Source organism: Enhydra lutris, unplaced genomic scaffold, assembly GCF_002288905.1.
Source record: "Enhydra lutris kenyoni isolate GAN:26980312 unplaced genomic scaffold, ASM228890v2 scaffoldscaffold14, whole genome shotgun sequence".
Lineage (NCBI taxonomy): Eukaryota > Metazoa > Chordata > Mammalia > Carnivora > Mustelidae > Enhydra > Enhydra lutris.
This window is the reverse complement of record NW_019154098.1, coordinates 40,628,387-40,645,474: the sequence shown is the minus strand read 5'-3', so window position 1 is coordinate 40,645,474 and position 17,088 is coordinate 40,628,387. Positions and strand designations below refer to the sequence as shown.

Below are 17,088 nucleotides of genomic sequence, written 5' to 3'. Positions count from 1 at the left end.
CTGTGCTTTCTGTAAGTCATGCCAGGTTGAGGTTTAAGGCAGTATAGGGTTTCTTGCAGTTTGGGGAAGCGTTGACAGACCTTCTTTATCCCACTTGATGATATGTATGCCATCTTCGTTGGAAGCCTCTGTTCATTGAGGCAGGGACCCATGACCTAATATACTCCAGAGTTCAGACAGAGCCACCTGTGCTTTCTGTAAGTCATGCCAGGTTGAGGTTTAAGGCAGTATAGGGTTTCTTGCAGTTTGGGGAAGCGTTGACAGACCTTCTTTATCCCACTTGATGATATGTATGCCATCTTCGTTGGAAGCCTCTGTTCATTGAGGCAGGGACCCATGACCTAATATACTCCAGAGTTCAGACAGAGCCACCTGGCCTGCCTGATCTAGTTAGTGATCCTTCCTGGGAATACTTTCAGGCACTCCAGGAAAGTGAGGTCTTCTTATGTTTTGAACCCTCTAGGCTTGAGTAGCACGCTGACATTTTGGATGAACCCTGGCCTCCAGAAAGCAATCATTTGGCCACAGCATAGAGTCCTAATGAAAATGGACTTAGGTGTTTGTAGAAAGACTAGTAGAGCTGATAAGGGTTATTGTCTACACTAATAGCCAAGGGAGTTGACAGTGTTTCCCTCAATAGTGTTGGTCAACAAGAACTTCAGCCTGATAGTTAAAGGTTGCTGTAAGAAGGTGGGTGTGATGTAATAAACACATGAACAAGGCTTTGAAAATGGGAATCCAAGGAAGACACTTTATTTGAGAGACTGGTAGAAGGCAAGTTGATAGGACTGTGCCATGGCAAAACATACAATTTGAAATGTGCTCAAATAACTTTGGGGGTCCAAAAGAATAGCTGGTACAATTAATGGAAATAGAAAAGAAGGTTGATATTATTCAGTGATACAGCCAAGGGTTAGTGTCCTGCACACTGCTGGGTGTTTGGGGTTAATGCTGACTGGAGATGAGCTTCTGAGAGTTGCCATCTTGGATTTGTGCTTTAGAATTGTGGAAAACCCAAGAACCTCACAGTGCCCTTAGTTAAATGGAGGTAGACACCAAGGTGCAGGAAAGTGGTATAATTTGGTCAGGATCACATGGGAGCTGCTTCTAGAGCCCAGACCCCTGAAGTTCTCGTTCACTGAACTGAACTTACACAGAAGTTGTAAAAGTGAGTAGGTAGAGGGGAGCATTGCTGAGTAAGTCTGGTGGGCTACTGCACAGAGTTGGTAGCAGGAAGAGCCCTTGGAGAACACCTGGAGGGGGGGCCTGAAAGGAAGCCATCGTCATCACAGTGCCCAGTGTAGCAAAGAGATGAAGGAATAAGGAGAATTGGGACCATGTTTCTTGGGTTGGCACAGCCAGAGAGAGCTGGAACCTGAAGTCAGAGGAGTGGTAAGAAAACAGATCTTATGAAATGTCAACTAAAACAACATAACCTTGTCATTTGGATTATCTTGAACTCACTAAGTGGCCATCTTGCCTCTACCTGTGATGGTGTTTTACAGAACCATGGAGAGCATGGCTCTACCCCAGGAATCACCCGTTGGTATAAACATCATAATTATTTCCCAAATTCATTGTTGGAAAAAAAAATAAACCTTGGAAATGTACTTCTGTTTTCTCTTCTTTCTAGCACATTAAAAATGATCTTTATAATCTTTTCCCTTATCAGTCACCTGAAGAAATTGATAAGGAAAAAGTTCATCTCTCTGACTCAGAAAGGAAAATGGACCCCGCTGAAGAGGATACAAATGTGTATACTGAGAAGCACTCAGACAATCTGTTTAAACGAACAGAAGTCCTGGCAGGTGAGTAGCTCAGTGGGAGCCTGGTGGGAGGGTCCTTAAATAGGCCTGTTTGGCTAAGTGATATTCAGAGGTGTAGGCCGAGCTTGCCAAATGTCACCTTCCTGCGGAGAGCAGTCTGAGGGCCTGTCTCATTCCAGAGTGAGAGACAAGAGTTGGGCAAATGTTCTTTTTTTTTTTTCCTCTCTGCTTCCTCATCCTACCACTTGGTGTAAGAAGAGGAAAGTTTGGACCTGAATTGGTCCAGAACAACTGGGTGTGGAGGAGATGGTGGGGTGTGAAGCTCAATCCGTCCAGTTCCAAGTTCTCCTGATACCAAAATAAACTTGAGAAGGAAAAGTCCTTTATGGGTAGGAGGGCAGTCGAGGCCAGTAACACCCAAGGCATTAAGGATGCTGTCTCTGTGACTTAGCTGATGAAAGCAGTCTCCGTTTGATTTTAAAGGGGAAGATTTGTGCGATTTAAGAACACTTAGTCCTTGAAAGGATAGTCCCAAAGCCAAGACTAGAAAGGACATTTGCTTGCTTTTTTTCACATTTACCCTTACAAAACGTAAGTCATTTATATCCTGTTTTGTGTCTTCACTGAAAAAGCAACTAGAAGATTAGATATGAAGTGTGAGAAAACTGAAGAATTTTAAAGTATGGAATTAGTTGAGGCCCCAGTCAGATTTTTCTTATTGAGGCTTTTGGCTGATATGATTAATTCTAATCAAAGAAAGTATCGTCCCTTCTTGGGAATGTCAGATTTGGGTAATTCACCTGGTTGCCTCACCAGTTTTTCAGCGTTTGGGGGTTTTTCGAATGGAGCCTTTGAAAAAGTATAAATAGATTGGGCCTGACAAAGTTAATTTCCGCAACCCTTGAATCTCTCCTAAAAGTAATCTTCCTTTCGGCATGTTTCAGCGGTCATTGCTGGCGGAGTTATTGGCTTTCTCTTTGCGATTTTCCTTATCCTGCTGTTGGTGTATCGCATGAGAAAGAAGGATGAAGGAAGTTATGACCTTGGAGAACGCAAACCATCCAGTGCTGCTTATCAGAAGGCACCGACTAAGGAGTTTTACGCCTGAAACTCCCACTTAGTGTCTCTATTTATGAGATCACTGAACTTTTAAAAATAAAGCTTTTGCATAGAATAATGAAGATCTTTGTTTTTTGTTTTTTGTTTTCCATTAAAGGGCCATTCTGGCACTTTAATGATAAAATCCCATTGTATTTAAAACTTTTCATGTATTTCTTTACAACGACATAAAATTAAAACTTAACATCTGCAGTGTTCTGTGAATAGCAGTGGCAAAATATTATGTTATAAAAACCCTCTATGTTCATGGAATCGGTTTAAGCTTTTATGGGCAGATACAAAATGATTGTTTTTATCCTCTGGTTCAAAGATGAAAGCTATTTAATTTGTGTCCGCATGTCTCCGATGGACCTTACCAAGTTGGTCTTAACTTTGTTAATTTATCTGTTGTTCCCTTCTCTCCTCTGCTCTTCCCCTCTTGTCCCCTTGAAAACAAAACAAAACTCTATGCCTTTTGTAGCTGTTACGGTGCAATTTGTCTTTGGATAATTCAGATAATGGTAATTTAGTGTATATGTGATTTTCAAATATGTAAACTTTAACTTCCACTTTGTGTAAGTTTTTAAGTGTCAGACTATCCATTTTACACTTGCTTTGTTTTTCATTACCTGTAGCTTCAGGCAGATTTGCAACAGCAAATTAATGTGTAAAATCGGACGATTACCCCAAAACTGTTCAGTCATAGCTATGTAATCACATCTTCTTTTGGGAGGATTTGATGTGAGTTAACTGACAAGCCTCAGCAAACCCAAAGATGCTAACAGTATTTTGAGAAGTTGCTGCAGATTCCTTTGGCCACTGTATTTGTTAATTTCTTGCAATTTGAAGGTACGAGTAGGGGTTTAAGGAGAAATCAGTTTTTGTTCTTAAAAATGCATTTAAGTTGTTCACGTCTTTTTAAGCCTTTGAAGTGCCTATGATTCTATGTAACTCGTTGCAGACTGGTGTTAATGAGTATATATAACAGTTTAAAAAAAAGTCGGTATTTTATAAGCACAGACAATTCTAATGGTAACTTTTGTAGTCTTATGAATAGACATCAGTTGTCATTTGGGAACATAAAAACTACTGAATAAATCATGTGGCCTAATATTGAAAATGTCACTGTTATAAATTTTGTACATTTTCGATCCAATGTACATCTCCCCTTTGCAAATGACCATCTGCTCTCAAGGATGATGGGGGTTTGATTTCTGAGCGTTCCGTAGTGTCTGTAAATCAAAACCAAAGAGCTCATCGATGAGGCTGTTTATTACCAGACTTCCTTCTGAATTGGTCAGAGAAAATCTGAATTTTCAGATTGTGTTTGGGTGTCGATATTGGAAGACCGCCAGGGAGGGAATTGTGAAGTTGGCAAGCTTTGTAGGCTAGCTGATGGCAACATTGAGAGGGATGCCTGCTTTTGCAAATAACTCTTGGGAGGATAAATTCTAAAGAACTGAAAGGGGACTTTCCTGATGTCAGTATCTAAGGTTTTGTCCTGTAGACCGATGAAGACTGATGTACCTTGGAAACTGTGCTCCAGATCTCTCCTGAAGCTTCACTAAAGAACCAGTACATGGAAATGCCATAGTTTACACCATAGGGAAGGAAAGCCGGGCAGGGTGGTTCTGTGCATTAAAAGGAGGGCCTCCCTGCTGAGGATTGAAATTGCTGGAAAGCAGGGGTGCCTGAGGAGGAAATGGAAGTCTGAGGGTACCCTGCCTGGTTATTTCCTTCTAACAACATTTCCTTTTCTGTTTTCACCATACATTTTGTTTTAATGTGTGAGCCGCCAAAGTAGGAAGAAGACTGCAAAAACAGCAACCCTTTCGATCCATAATGTACTTTTTTAATAAAGTATGAATACTTCATTTAGAGAACGTTCCCTGGAATTGCCACATAACTCATTAAAAAAAAAAAAAAAAAATGAAGCAGCACTCGGAACAGTGTTTACTTAAATTCTTAATGGCCTTAATTCTCAAATTCCTGTCCCATCACTTAGAGAGTCAATCCACTTTGGGGTGGTTAAAAGAAAATTCTAGCACCTTCTGAAGTTGCACAATATCCCTCGATTACAGAGGTAAAGAATGTAGTGGGTATACCTCTAACTGTGCAAAGCATAGTGAAATTCAGTTCATAGAATAACAACTGCTTGCAATAGAATGCCAAGAAAAGAAAGTTTCTGGCAAATATTTTGTCACTGCTGTAAAGCAAAATATTTGTTAAAGTGCCAAAATAAAGTCTGTCATGCTGAAAGTAAAAAAAAAAAAACATTGTATAGACTGACATCCACTTTTCTTCAACTGTATGTTTTCTGCTGAGTTTTTTCTTTTTAGTTTTTAATATGCAGTAAATCGTGCTATATGAAGTGTTAGTAACGATTACCGAGTTCAGGAAAATTTTGGCAAAATATAAACATTAAAGCCAACATGAAAATTTCCTGTTTCCTTAGCCACATGTAAATGATTTCCTTTGTGCGAATATGGCTTTGTGTTTGGAAGACGTGAAGTATTCCAGCTGCCCCGTTCTCAGTGGATGGGGAAGGTGGGATGAGCTCATGGTGTGTTTTTAAGTTTCAGCTACAGTGCCTCGCACCTGAACTTCAGGATTGGGACCTGGTTAATAAAACTGAACTTAAGTTGGACAAGACAGCATAATTGCCATCTTATTCACAAAGTTGATAGTTTCGGATTGGATATTTAGTGAAATGGTATTTTGGTAATCCTTTCTGCAAAGGAGGCAAAAGCCCCTTGCTTTTTGAGGGTATAGTGTGTTTGTACAGGGTCTAGAAGACTAAGCTTAATAAATAGAACATAGTTACCTTACTCTGGTTTCCCAAAGGAACTTGAATGTTCTGCAAAGGGTGCTGGGTCCTATAAAAACAGGGGCAATAACAACTTTCATGGTTTTTAGGAACTTGCTTCTTTAGGGTTTTAGACATTTTGAAAACCTATGGAAAATTTTAAGTGAGGAGCAAAATTAGAAAACCTAAAAATATTGCAGGGTGAATTTTATGATCACAATCATCTTTACAGCTTTATTATAATTATGTAATGGATGGTAGGAAAAAAATTTAATATGTATCGTTTCAAAAGGCAATGACTTAAAGCAACATAACCTCTATCTTGAATTTCTGAAGCTCTCAACCTCTGGCAGACATCAGTGAGACCCGAAGAAGTTTTCAATTAAAATTAACCAAGCCAGACGATAAATGTAGTCTGAATTGAGTAACCACAAAGGTGTTTTCAGTGCTGATATTTTATTACAATAGTGAAAGTTGAGATTTGGCTGTTTTGGGGAAATCTGCTTTAGCAGGCATGGGAAACTTTTTAAAATTTTTTTTTTTTTTTTTTTTTTTTTTTTAGATTTTTATTTTATTTTATTTGACAGATAGAGATCACAAGTAGGCAGAGAGGCAGGCAGAGAGAGAGAGAGGAGGAAGCAGGCTCCCCGCCGAGCAGAGAGCCCGATGCGGGGCTCGATCCCAGAATCCTGGGATCATGACCCGAGCCGAAGGCAGAGGCTTTAATCCACTGAGCCACCCAGGTGCCCCATCATGGGAAACTTTTTAAAAAATTTTACCTTTTAAAAAAGATTTATTAGAGTAAGAGCACAAGCCAGGGGAAGAGGCAGATGGAGAAGCAGACTCCCTGCTGAGTGGGGAGCCTGGAGGCAGGAACTCAGTCCCAGGACCTTGTAGGTCATGACCTGAGCCAAAGGCAGACACTTAACTGGCCGATCCTGGGCACCCTGGCATGGGAAGCTTTAAAAAGAATGAAAAACCCTGCCATTTAGTGGTAAAAATATCAAAATGAATTTCCTCCCACTCCTGATTTTGGGCAACTTCACTCTTATACTTGCTGTTCTAAGAGTTCATTCCTTTTTATCTGTTGTATATGATTTCTGGCAAGGCATTTTCTGACCAAGGAATCATGGTGGCTTCAGAAGCAACGTGGTTTTCTGTGAGTTAGCTGGAAGGGTATATGTGACCCAAGCAATAATTCTAACCCACAAATGGAGTGAAGCTATAGGCTTTGGTCTTTCCGGTGTATGAGCACAAGTCATTCATTCTTGTTGCCTTGGCAAAGTAGCATTCAAGCAACAAATGGTTGTATGTGCAAGGCGTTGGAGGTTTAATCAGCAGATACTTGCCTACTGAATATGCTCTGGGCACTCTTCTGGAGGCCGGGGGTATAGTGATGAGATAGAGCTCCTGCTCTCACGGGGTTTGGAGAGGGGTGCATAGAGGAAACAAAACTAGCAAGGAGGACTTGCCAGTTGGTAGTAATTTCCATGATGGACATCATGCAGGCTGATATAAGGGACTGAAGGACTCTATGGGCCCAGCGAGGCTAGGTGTGCTGCAGTAATGACCTCAAAATCTCAGAAATTGCAATAGCAAGGATTTACTTGGATCTTACTCATGCCATGTGTCCAGCGGTTGGCAGAGTTCTGCTGTGAATGGATATCCTCAGCCCCAGTGTCTGGTCATTGGAGTACCTGTTACCTGGAATGCTGCTGGTCACTGTGGGAGAAAGAAAAGCATGGTAACCAAACAGTGGCTCTTAAACCTTCTACCCAGTAGTGACCTATGTTACTTCCCACCCATACCTCATTTGCCAGAGCAAGTCCTGTGGCCACACCTAACTTCCAGTATGCAGAGAGGTACGATTCTACTTGTGCCTGTAGGGAGAGAGATGGTGTATTTGTGAACAGCTAGAATTACTACAGCCTGGTCAGGAAAGGTCTCTGAGAGGGTAAGGCCTGAATGATGTAGAGCCAGTGTGCTAAAATCAAGATAAGTATTCCAGGTTGTGGGAAGCCCTAAACAGGGACGGAGCTTAGGCCCCTTGGAAGAACTGTGACAAGGCCAGTGTTTGACCTTGGTAGTAGACCATGGTAGAAAAGGTAGGATAAGAATAGCTGAGAAGCATTAATTGCCTCCTTACTGGTCTTCCCTCCTCTACTTTTGTTCATTTACAATTTATTCCCACAGTGAAGCGAGGCTGATATCTTTATGATATCCATTATTTCATATTCTCTTCAATGGCTCCTATAGCACTTTGAACGAAGTCCTGACTCCTTACACCTGCCCTCAAGATCTTCAGGATCTGATCCCTGGACAAGGCATTATAAGGAGACACAGTAGTGGTGATAGTGTGGCCACTTAGGGGATCATTATTGTTACCTAGAGGAGAAACGATGGTGGCTTGGCCTAAGGTGGTAATGGTGGAAACAGAGAAGACTGGAAAGGAATTGTTTGGGGAGGTGGAATCCACAGGGCTTGCTGAAAGGTTAGAAGGAGTGGGGAATAAGGAAAGAAAGGAATCAAAGATGACATCATATTTTTGGCTAAGCTGAGTGAGTCCCATTCTGAGAGGGGGAATATCAGGGCATTGGCTGGTAAGAGTTCCTTTTGAGACACTCAAGTGCAGATGAACAACGGAATGTAAAAATCACAGAAGAGGTCTGAGCTGGAGATAACAACCTAGGAATAGTGTCCCATCACTTGACTGTTGGCACTCTCATTTCCTTCTTTTCCCTGATATGTTGTATAAGGAAGTTGGAGGTCAGGGAAAGGGATGCCCCAGCAAACGATGCTTCCCAAGCTTCCTTGCCAGCTGGCTTCTAGGAAAGTTTGGCCAGTGGAAGGTTATTGGCAGAAGACTAGAGGTCAGGTGGAAGAGAAAAGCCAGAGTACTTTCCCCTCCTCTCCCAACTTTGGGTAGCATCTCCAGCATTCATGTCTCTGCTCAATGGCTTGAATTCCCACTGAACCATCTCTCCTTCAGGTTCCCAGTTCCCACAGTTCCTTAACTCTCATGAGCCCCACTTTCCCCCTCTCTCTCCCCAGCCTTAGGGAGGGTAGTGGCTTTGTGCCATTGCTGTTCTCTGGGTTATCTTGCCTTCCCCAGTTTGCCCTTGTAGCTTTTCCAACATCTTCATACCTAATTCCCTGGACTGAATTCCCTCTATTACATTATCCAGCATGGCTCTAGTTTCCTTCCTGGACCCTGACCGATGACACAGGAGTGAACACAAGGTAGATGGTATTAAAAGTCATGGGTCCAGTAAATAAGTAAAATCTTTAAAAATAAAATAAAATAAAAGTCATGGGTCCAGATGAGATCAGCTGGAGAGATAAGTAGGTAAAGAAGGAGGATTGGCCCCAGGTCTGCCTTCTAGCAGTCTTTTTAGAGGAACTACTACCAGTTTCACTTTTCAGTACTGGTCACAGAATTGGGTTTTCATTTTCTCAGATATGAAACAGATACCGAGCAGGGAATACCATCTTTCACTACAAGGGGGGGGGAAATCCCCATAATGCACCATAACTCATTTTTTATCAAGTGAATAAGCATATTAAAGCATCCACTTCTACCAGGTCCTTAATAACACAGTAGAAACTGTTTTTAAAACTGAAAAAAGTAATTGGGCAAAGGAATAAGTATTACTAGAATATTTGGGAAATACCTCTATTATCTGTGTTTGCAATAGGAAAATGTCAGCAAACAAAATGATAATCCTCCTGCTTGTAGCCTTGTCCTGGGATCATTGAAAGCAGGACTTTTGCCTCCTTAATTACTTTCTGCTTAGGTAAATGCCAGAGTAAGCCTGCATTTCCTCTGTCTAGACCAATTGCAAGGAAAAGCAGGAAAGAGGATATAAAATGTCGATGGACTTGGCTCCATGGCTGACCCAGAATTTGGGGATCATGAAATCCCCTCCTCTGATATCATGTATCTCAGTCCTGTCCTTTTCTAGTGTCTGTTACTTCCTTTTTTCCACGTGTACAATAGAGAAAACATCCCATGCACTGGCTTGTGGGAATTAAGTGAGTGATGCACTTAGCACTTTGTCTGGCATCTGGTAGAACCTCCATGCAGATTATTTATACATTCCTCCACACCAAGTGATTCCTGGGCACTCACTATGTACCAGGCACATTCAAGGTTTTCGGGATACAGGCACCAACAGAACAAAGTCCCAGCTCTCAAGGAACTTAAGTTCTAATGGGGAGACACAGACAATTAATAGGTAATGTGTTAACGAAAAGACGTGAGCAGAGGCTTGAAGGTGATGAGGGAACTGAGCCATTGTAGGTGGGGAGGGAGATCTGAGGTGCTGGGGAGCATTCCTGGCAGAAGGAACAAGCGCCAAGGCCTTGTGTGGCAGAGGGAGTAAATGAGCTAGAGAGTAGAGTGGTGGGTGGTCAGTGAAAGATCCATGGGCCAGACGGTGGATGTGTGACCTTGCAGCCGTTGTGATGACCTTAGCTATTACAGGATTTTGACCTAAGGGTGATACTTTCTGGCCTATGCTTACAATTCCTTCTCAAACATTAGTAGGCGTAAGAATCACCAGGAGCTCTTGTTAAACACAGATTTCTGGCGGTGCCTGGTTGGCTCAGTCAGTTGAGTGGCCGACTCTCGATCTGGGCTCAGGTCATGATCTCCGGGTCCTGGGATCAAGCCCCAAGTTGAGCTCCATGCTCAAAGGGGAGTCTGCATGAGGATTCTCTCTCTCCCTCTTTCCCTGCTCCTCCCCCTGACTCACAGGCTCTCTTTTTCACTCTCTCTCTAAAATAAATAAATAAATAAATAAATAAAATAAGTCTTTTAAAAAGAGAGAGAGAGAGAAAGAACAGATTTCTGGGCTCCACCTCCAGCATTTCTGATTCTGTAGGTGGGTAGAACCCAAGAACTTGCATTTCCACCAACTTTCCCAGGTGTAGCTGCTGCTGCTAGTCCAGGAACCCACTTTGAGAACCACTGCTTCAAAGGGATTGTCTTGATTATCATGTTGAGGATAGACTGGTTATGGATGGTGGATGTGGGCAAACACACGAGCAGGAGGACTTGTGAGGCTATTGCAGTACTCAAGGAGACACCATCATCGTGGCTGAAGTGGCTAGAAGTGAAGGGAGTCTGGAGAACCAAGGTGGCACAACGTCTGAAAATCCAGGTGAATATATAATAAATGGTTTACTGACATTTCTACAGTACTACCTGATAATGTAACGTGATTCATCTTTCCAAATGTTATGGCCACCCCATACTTTGAAAATGTAGCCAGCAGGAATTGCCAACAAACACTCTTCTCCGAGATGGCCCCAAGCTCCAGACTCTTCCTGTAGGATACTGAAAAACACTGTCATTACCCAGGCCCCAGTGAACCTCACTTCCTTCGTAGCAGGAATTCTCTGCCTTTACTGCCTGTGATTCTTGGTCTTGCTACTTAGAAGAATGAAGAGGTAGACCAGACGAAGAGTGGTGGGCAGCAAAGCAAAGGTTATTGAGCATTAGTACAAAGCTCCTGGAGAGGGAGGGGGCCTGAGAGGGTTGCCTTGGAGTCTCTAAGTTTAGGGGGTTTTATGAGCTCTTTTGCAGAACTATCTTAAGCAATCAGGGTGTGCTGAGTCATGCCCATCAGGGCTTTGGTCATGTATCTGTCTACCTATTAGATTAACATCTATGTGCTGAGGGTCTTTTTTGCTGACATCTGGGGGCTGATGTCTTAACTGCCCCTTGCCCGTGATGGTGACAAATGCTTTGTGCTTCACTGCCTTATTTTAGGACATTTTGCAGAAGTCATTCCTGCAAAGACTGCAAAGCAATGCTGGTGAGGTCCTGTCTAAGCAGCAAAATGGGATGTTGGTGCTGTTTGATCTTAGCTGTCCTGACTCTATATTTTCTTGTTGGGGACCCTGGCCCTGACTCCCTGACTATCCCACCAACTCCCAACACTTTCTCTTCACTCCTGTGACCTTCAACATATGCCTTGTTCCAGCCTGCTTCTACCTTCTGTTCTAAGTGTGTTGAGGACCTAGATCAGGTTTGATTCATTTTGCCACTCCCCTGCTGCCCTTAGGATCTAACCCAGTTCCTGGATGATGGACCCAAACACACACAGACAGAGCTCTCTGACTAGCCTTTTACTCAATTTCTTTCCGAAATCTAGTAAGACCCCATATGTCAGGGACTTCCAACCAAACCAAACCAAACCAAACAATGTATATCATGCCAAAAGCCTAAGTAAGCGGGCATTCACAGATATTTGTTAAAACCCTGTTCTTGAACTTTCACTTGCTTAAAACACAGAAAGTGCTCTGATGGGTTAATGGTTTTCTTGCAGATACATTTTATCATTTTGGAGATAAATATTTAGCATGTATACAGGCCGTTGATTAGTGTTTTCTTTCTTCTTCCAACATTTCCGTTATTGCTCCCCATAATCACCACGCTGGATCCATGCTGTCCTGAGATCAAAAACTACCCTTTTTATGACCCTCTCTCCCATTTATGTGAAGGAGGCTGGGCTGTAAACATGGTATGAGAAAAATTCTTATATGCCATCTTGATTGCTAACATGTGTTCAAATTTCCATTCATAAATTTAAAATTCAGGCTTCTGCAGCCATCTGTTTTCTTGCACTGATCTGAAAAGAAGAAAAGCCCAAGGCAGATGTGCAGGAGGGAACAGAGAGCTCCTGCCTGGCTTGGCCAACTTTTCTGAGTTTTTGCTTGGCTTCCTTTTTTCTCACTAGCAGAGTAGGCAGAACTTTCCTGGCTACAGGGTGGGACTTCAGTCCCTGGGCTAGTTTCCTGTCCTCCTGGGAGAAGGGATTAGGAAGTGACCAGAGTCTTTTTTTTTTTTTTTTTTTTTTTAATTCCGCACCCTTCTTTTTAGTTCATTGAGTCCTGTAGACACTGTCTTCTGGACAATTTGGGAAAAAAAGCTTCATTGCTCATTGTATCATTATCTCCCAGTGCCCTCCCTCTCCCTCTTTGTTCTCCTCCTCTCTCCCTCTCTCTCTCTCTCTCTCTCTCTCTCTCACACACACACACACACACACACACACACACACACACACATGCTACGAGGGAAGTGCTCATTTTATGAACGAGAAGATGGGAGCGGAAATCTTTGTGAGGACTTGCTTCAAGTTGCCTGGTGATCTTGGCAGACACTGGAGAACTGGAACCCACCGCTTGCCCGGATCGGGGCAGTTTTCTAGCGTGCTGGACCTCTGGGCCTCTTGCTGGGAATTTCTCCACGGATGACTTTGGCGTGGTTATTGGATATGATTGGGCAGCTGCAGGGACCAGATGCCAAGCTAGGCAATGCCCCCCCCCCTTTTTTTTTTTGCTCTTGGCAGTGTCATCCATGTCTAAGAGACCGGGCTGCTTCTAAAGCTGCCTGGCTGGATTCCATCGGCACTCTTGCAGCGACTGTGAAGGGCCTTCGAAAGCTGACATGACATTTTGTGGGTCTGCTGGGCTGCAGTCCTCTCTCAAATGCAACTGAGCTTGGGATTCACTTTCAGCTTTAGGTAATTATTTTTTCCTCGTTTATCTTGAGAAATAGGTCTTCCGCAAACCACATGCAAAATCGACTTCGCATTCCAGTGTCCCTCTCTGGAAACGTCTGTAGCAAGAGCGAGGATCCGCCCATTCCAAACCTTAGTGGAGAGTGTACCCAAGTTTGGTGGTTTGTGGGATCATCTTGCTGGGTTGTATGTACGCGTTTGCATTCTACTCTGACATTGCTTTTATATATAACTGGTGACAGATGTTCTGACCTCACTGTGTGACCCAGAATGACTCATTTAACCATTCTGGCAACTTCTTGAAATGCCACGGGACTATACAGTGTCAAGACCTTGCCTTCCTTATGCTTGCTGGTGTGGCTCACTGGGGTGATGCTTGCGATGGGAGGAAGGACTTGGGCTGACACAGGAATACTCAACTTACAAGTTACCCATCATTCTGCTGTTGTCCCCATTAGAGTAGCTCCACCCTCGCCCCTGATTTTACCAGGCCTTCCTGAACTGTCACAGAAGCCCCAGGCACCTCGGCCTCCCTGTCTGCTCTTAGAATCCCTGCCTGATCCCCTTCCCCCATCTCCTGGACTCTCAGGACTCAAGACTGAGAAGCGTCCAGAGACCAGGTTGCAGGCCTTAGTTTACAGCATCGTGTCGGGGTTTAAAAGGATCTGAAGCAGGGATGGCAAATGGCCAGCTTTGGGGCCTCTCTTCCTACTTTTCCATTCACAGCAGATACCATTAATTGATCCCAGTATGCTCTCCTGCTAAGTTCAAGCTCAGAATTCTTGTCCAGACAGCACTCTCTGTAGCCACAGGTTATTGATCAAAACTGGGTCAGAAGATGAAATCTATTTACCATCCTCTGCCCAGAGGGACACTGATCTTGAAACCATAGTTGTTCTGAGTGAGCCATGGTGTGCGTTAAGTAAGTTTGGTCTATTTAAATAGGTTGGCTTAGGAACCAAACCGAATTTGTAATATTGTTTGGGTGGAAGATGCATTAGAGCTTGAAAGAGTAGCTTACACGTGAACTTCTGGAAACCAGTTGATCTATAAATAGGAGCCCTCTCCTGTACATGGCTGTTTGCTTGTGAGAGTGGCAACATAGGTTGAGACTGAGAGTTTGGACTACCTAGTTCTAATTCTGTCCCTGCCACTTACTGGCTGTATGACTTTACAAAAGTTAATTAACCTCTCTGTGGCTCACTTCCTTCACCTATAGAAGGGGGAAGGTGATAGGAGTACACTCCTCATAGGATTATTATGATGATTAAAAATTTATTATTTGTAAAGCACTCAGAATAGTGCCTACCATACAGAAGACACAATATAAGAGTTCTTAAAATAAATACAGCAGTCTCCCTTTATTCATGGTTTCACTTCTTGTGGTTTCAGTTACTCATGGTCAACCCTGGTCTGGAAGCGGGTGATCCTCCCCTGATGTATCATCGGAAGGTTAATGGTACCCTAACGTGAGGTCATGATGCCTATGTCACTCGCCTCACTTCATCTCATCACTAGGCACCGTTATCATCTCACATCGTCAAAAGAAGGGTGAGTACACTACAGGAAGATATTTTGAGAGAGACCACATTGACATAATGTTTATTACAGTATACTGTAATTCTTCGATTTTAGAGATTCCTTATTGTTGTTCATTGCTTACTGTGCCTCATTTATAAACTAAACCTTACCGCAGGTATGTATAGATAGGAAAAAAACAATATATAAGATTTGGTACCATCTGCGGTTTCGGCATCCATTGTGGGGGGTGTTGGAAGGTAGTTGGAAGGTAGCAGATAAGGGGGACTGCTGTACCAAGTTCCAGTAGGAACTGGGAGGCTATATCTTTATGAAGCAAAAAACAGAGATGGTCACAAATTTTGTATTTGTATAAGTGAGGTGTGTTGATATCTATTAATAATCTATTCAACATTTTACAAATATATTAACCCATGTAATACTCCGCAATAATCTTCTGAGGTAGCATATCAGTACCCATTTTACAGGTGAGATAATTGAGGCATTAAAATTATATGGCATTAAAATGAGGCATTAATTATATGGCATTAAAATGGATGGATATAGCCGTGCACACCCATCTGGCTCCTCTCAGACACCTAGAGCAGAGTTAGGGACCCTAGGCTCCTGCTTCAAGGACTTTGCCCAAATGTTTTCTGTAACATTAACATGTCCCAGCTGATATATGAGTTATTCAAGGTTGTGAACACCAACTCCATTGACTCTTTCTCCAATTCTGCTATTTAAATTTTATTTTAAAAAATTATCTTGGGGCACCTGCGTGTCTCAGATGGTTAAACATCTGCCTTCGGCTCAGGTCATGATCTCTAGGTCCTGGGATCAAGCCCCACATCGGGCTCCCTGCTCAGTGGGGAGTCTAATTCTCCTTCTCCTTCTGCCTCTTTCCCTGCTTGTGTGCTCTCTCTGTCTTTCTCTCTCTCAAATGAATAAATAAAATCTTAAAAAAAAAAAAAAGGATCTTTCACTACTACAGAATCAGGGCATGTACATTATCATATATTAGGAAATAAAGACCAGTGAAAATCACAAAATAAAAAAATAATCCTACCCTTCCGTGAGTACTAGTGCTAAGTACTTATCCTTTCAGAACTTTATCTGTATTTCTTTATTTATTTGTATTTCTCTTTTTTCCATAAAATGAGATCACGTGATACATACTACTGTTCTATTTTATTGCCTGCTTCCCCCTTCTTTTCTGATTGATGATCTCTACTTTTCCATTTCAACACATTTCATCTTATCTAATAAACCATATTTACATTGCCCGACTGTCTCCAAAATGTGCTTTATCACTGTTTATCCAAACTTGAATCTCATCCAGGACCATGTTTGCATCTGCCTCTTATGTCCCATAAGCTTCTTTTAATCTATCCCTCTTCTCATGACACAAAATTGTTAGAGACTGAGCCAGTTGTCTTGCATTCTTGAACTTTATTTGTTGTTTTTTTTTTTTTAATTTGGAAAAGATCCCAAATTTGCAGAAAATTTGCAGTACAAATAATTTGATTTTCTTTTCCAAAGTAGGTGAGAGTAAGCTGCTGACATGATTGATACCCTATCCCATCTGCTATTGTTATTTGCTATTTACTCATACCAGTATGGACTCCTGGATCCTATTTAACCAGCTACGATCTTTATCTCCGTGCTTATATTATTCCCTATTTGGCTAGTGGGAGTCCCTTTAAGCTGGCTTCAGTATCCTTTGGATGTAACATGTCTCTACATTCTTTGATCACTTTTGTAGTTCTTGGCACCAAAAGTAGTATCAGGCTTATCTGTCAGCCATTGATCTAAGAATCCCTTATGTCTGTTAGTGGAGAATAGTGTTTAGAAACCAAAATCTATGCACTCAGTATGCTTATTGCTGTTGGAGTGTCACTGCTCCCAGATCCTCTCCATGTACAGAGCTGGGGAATGTGCATATGCGTGGGTGTACACTTTTACATTAAAAAAAAAAAACTAGCTATCTACCTGTCTACAGTATCTGTTTATCTACCATCATCTTGAAACCCTTGTGTTCACATCATCATCTCCAATTTTAATCCAATGCCACAGAGTTCTAGTTTTCTCCTTTTCATATTTGTAATTTCCTTCTCCAACAATGAGACACCTAGCTCTTACTGCTTGCAATACATGTATTTACTGAATCAATCCACCCCTACATAACCAGCCTCCTTCCCTCTAGCTTCCTTACACCACTTGGGCTCCAAAACCTCACACTGGGCTGACCTACCACATGGATGCCCCATTCACTCAACTGAAGCCCTGCCACCTCACACCACTCCACCCTGTATGGTGGGCATCCTCCTCACCCCATTGGTGCCCCAACCGACCATGCCAGTGCCCTCCTGCC

At 42.5% G+C, this 17,088-nt stretch overlaps 1 protein-coding gene across 1 annotated transcript in view; it reads left to right on the top strand.

Moving 5' to 3' along the window:
- LOC111146804 (syndecan 2) overlaps positions 1-5,289 on the top strand; it is a 103,178-nt gene extending 97,889 nt beyond the window's left edge. Inside the window, exons 4-5 of the mRNA XM_022502492.1 lie at positions 1,673-1,808; positions 2,711-5,289. Coding sequence (XP_022358200.1) covers positions 1,673-1,808; positions 2,711-2,874 — 300 coding nt within the window. The 3' untranslated portion in view covers positions 2,875-5,289. The remainder of the gene's footprint in view (positions 1-1,672; positions 1,809-2,710) is intronic.
- Positions 5,290-17,088: the final 11,799 nt, after the last annotated feature.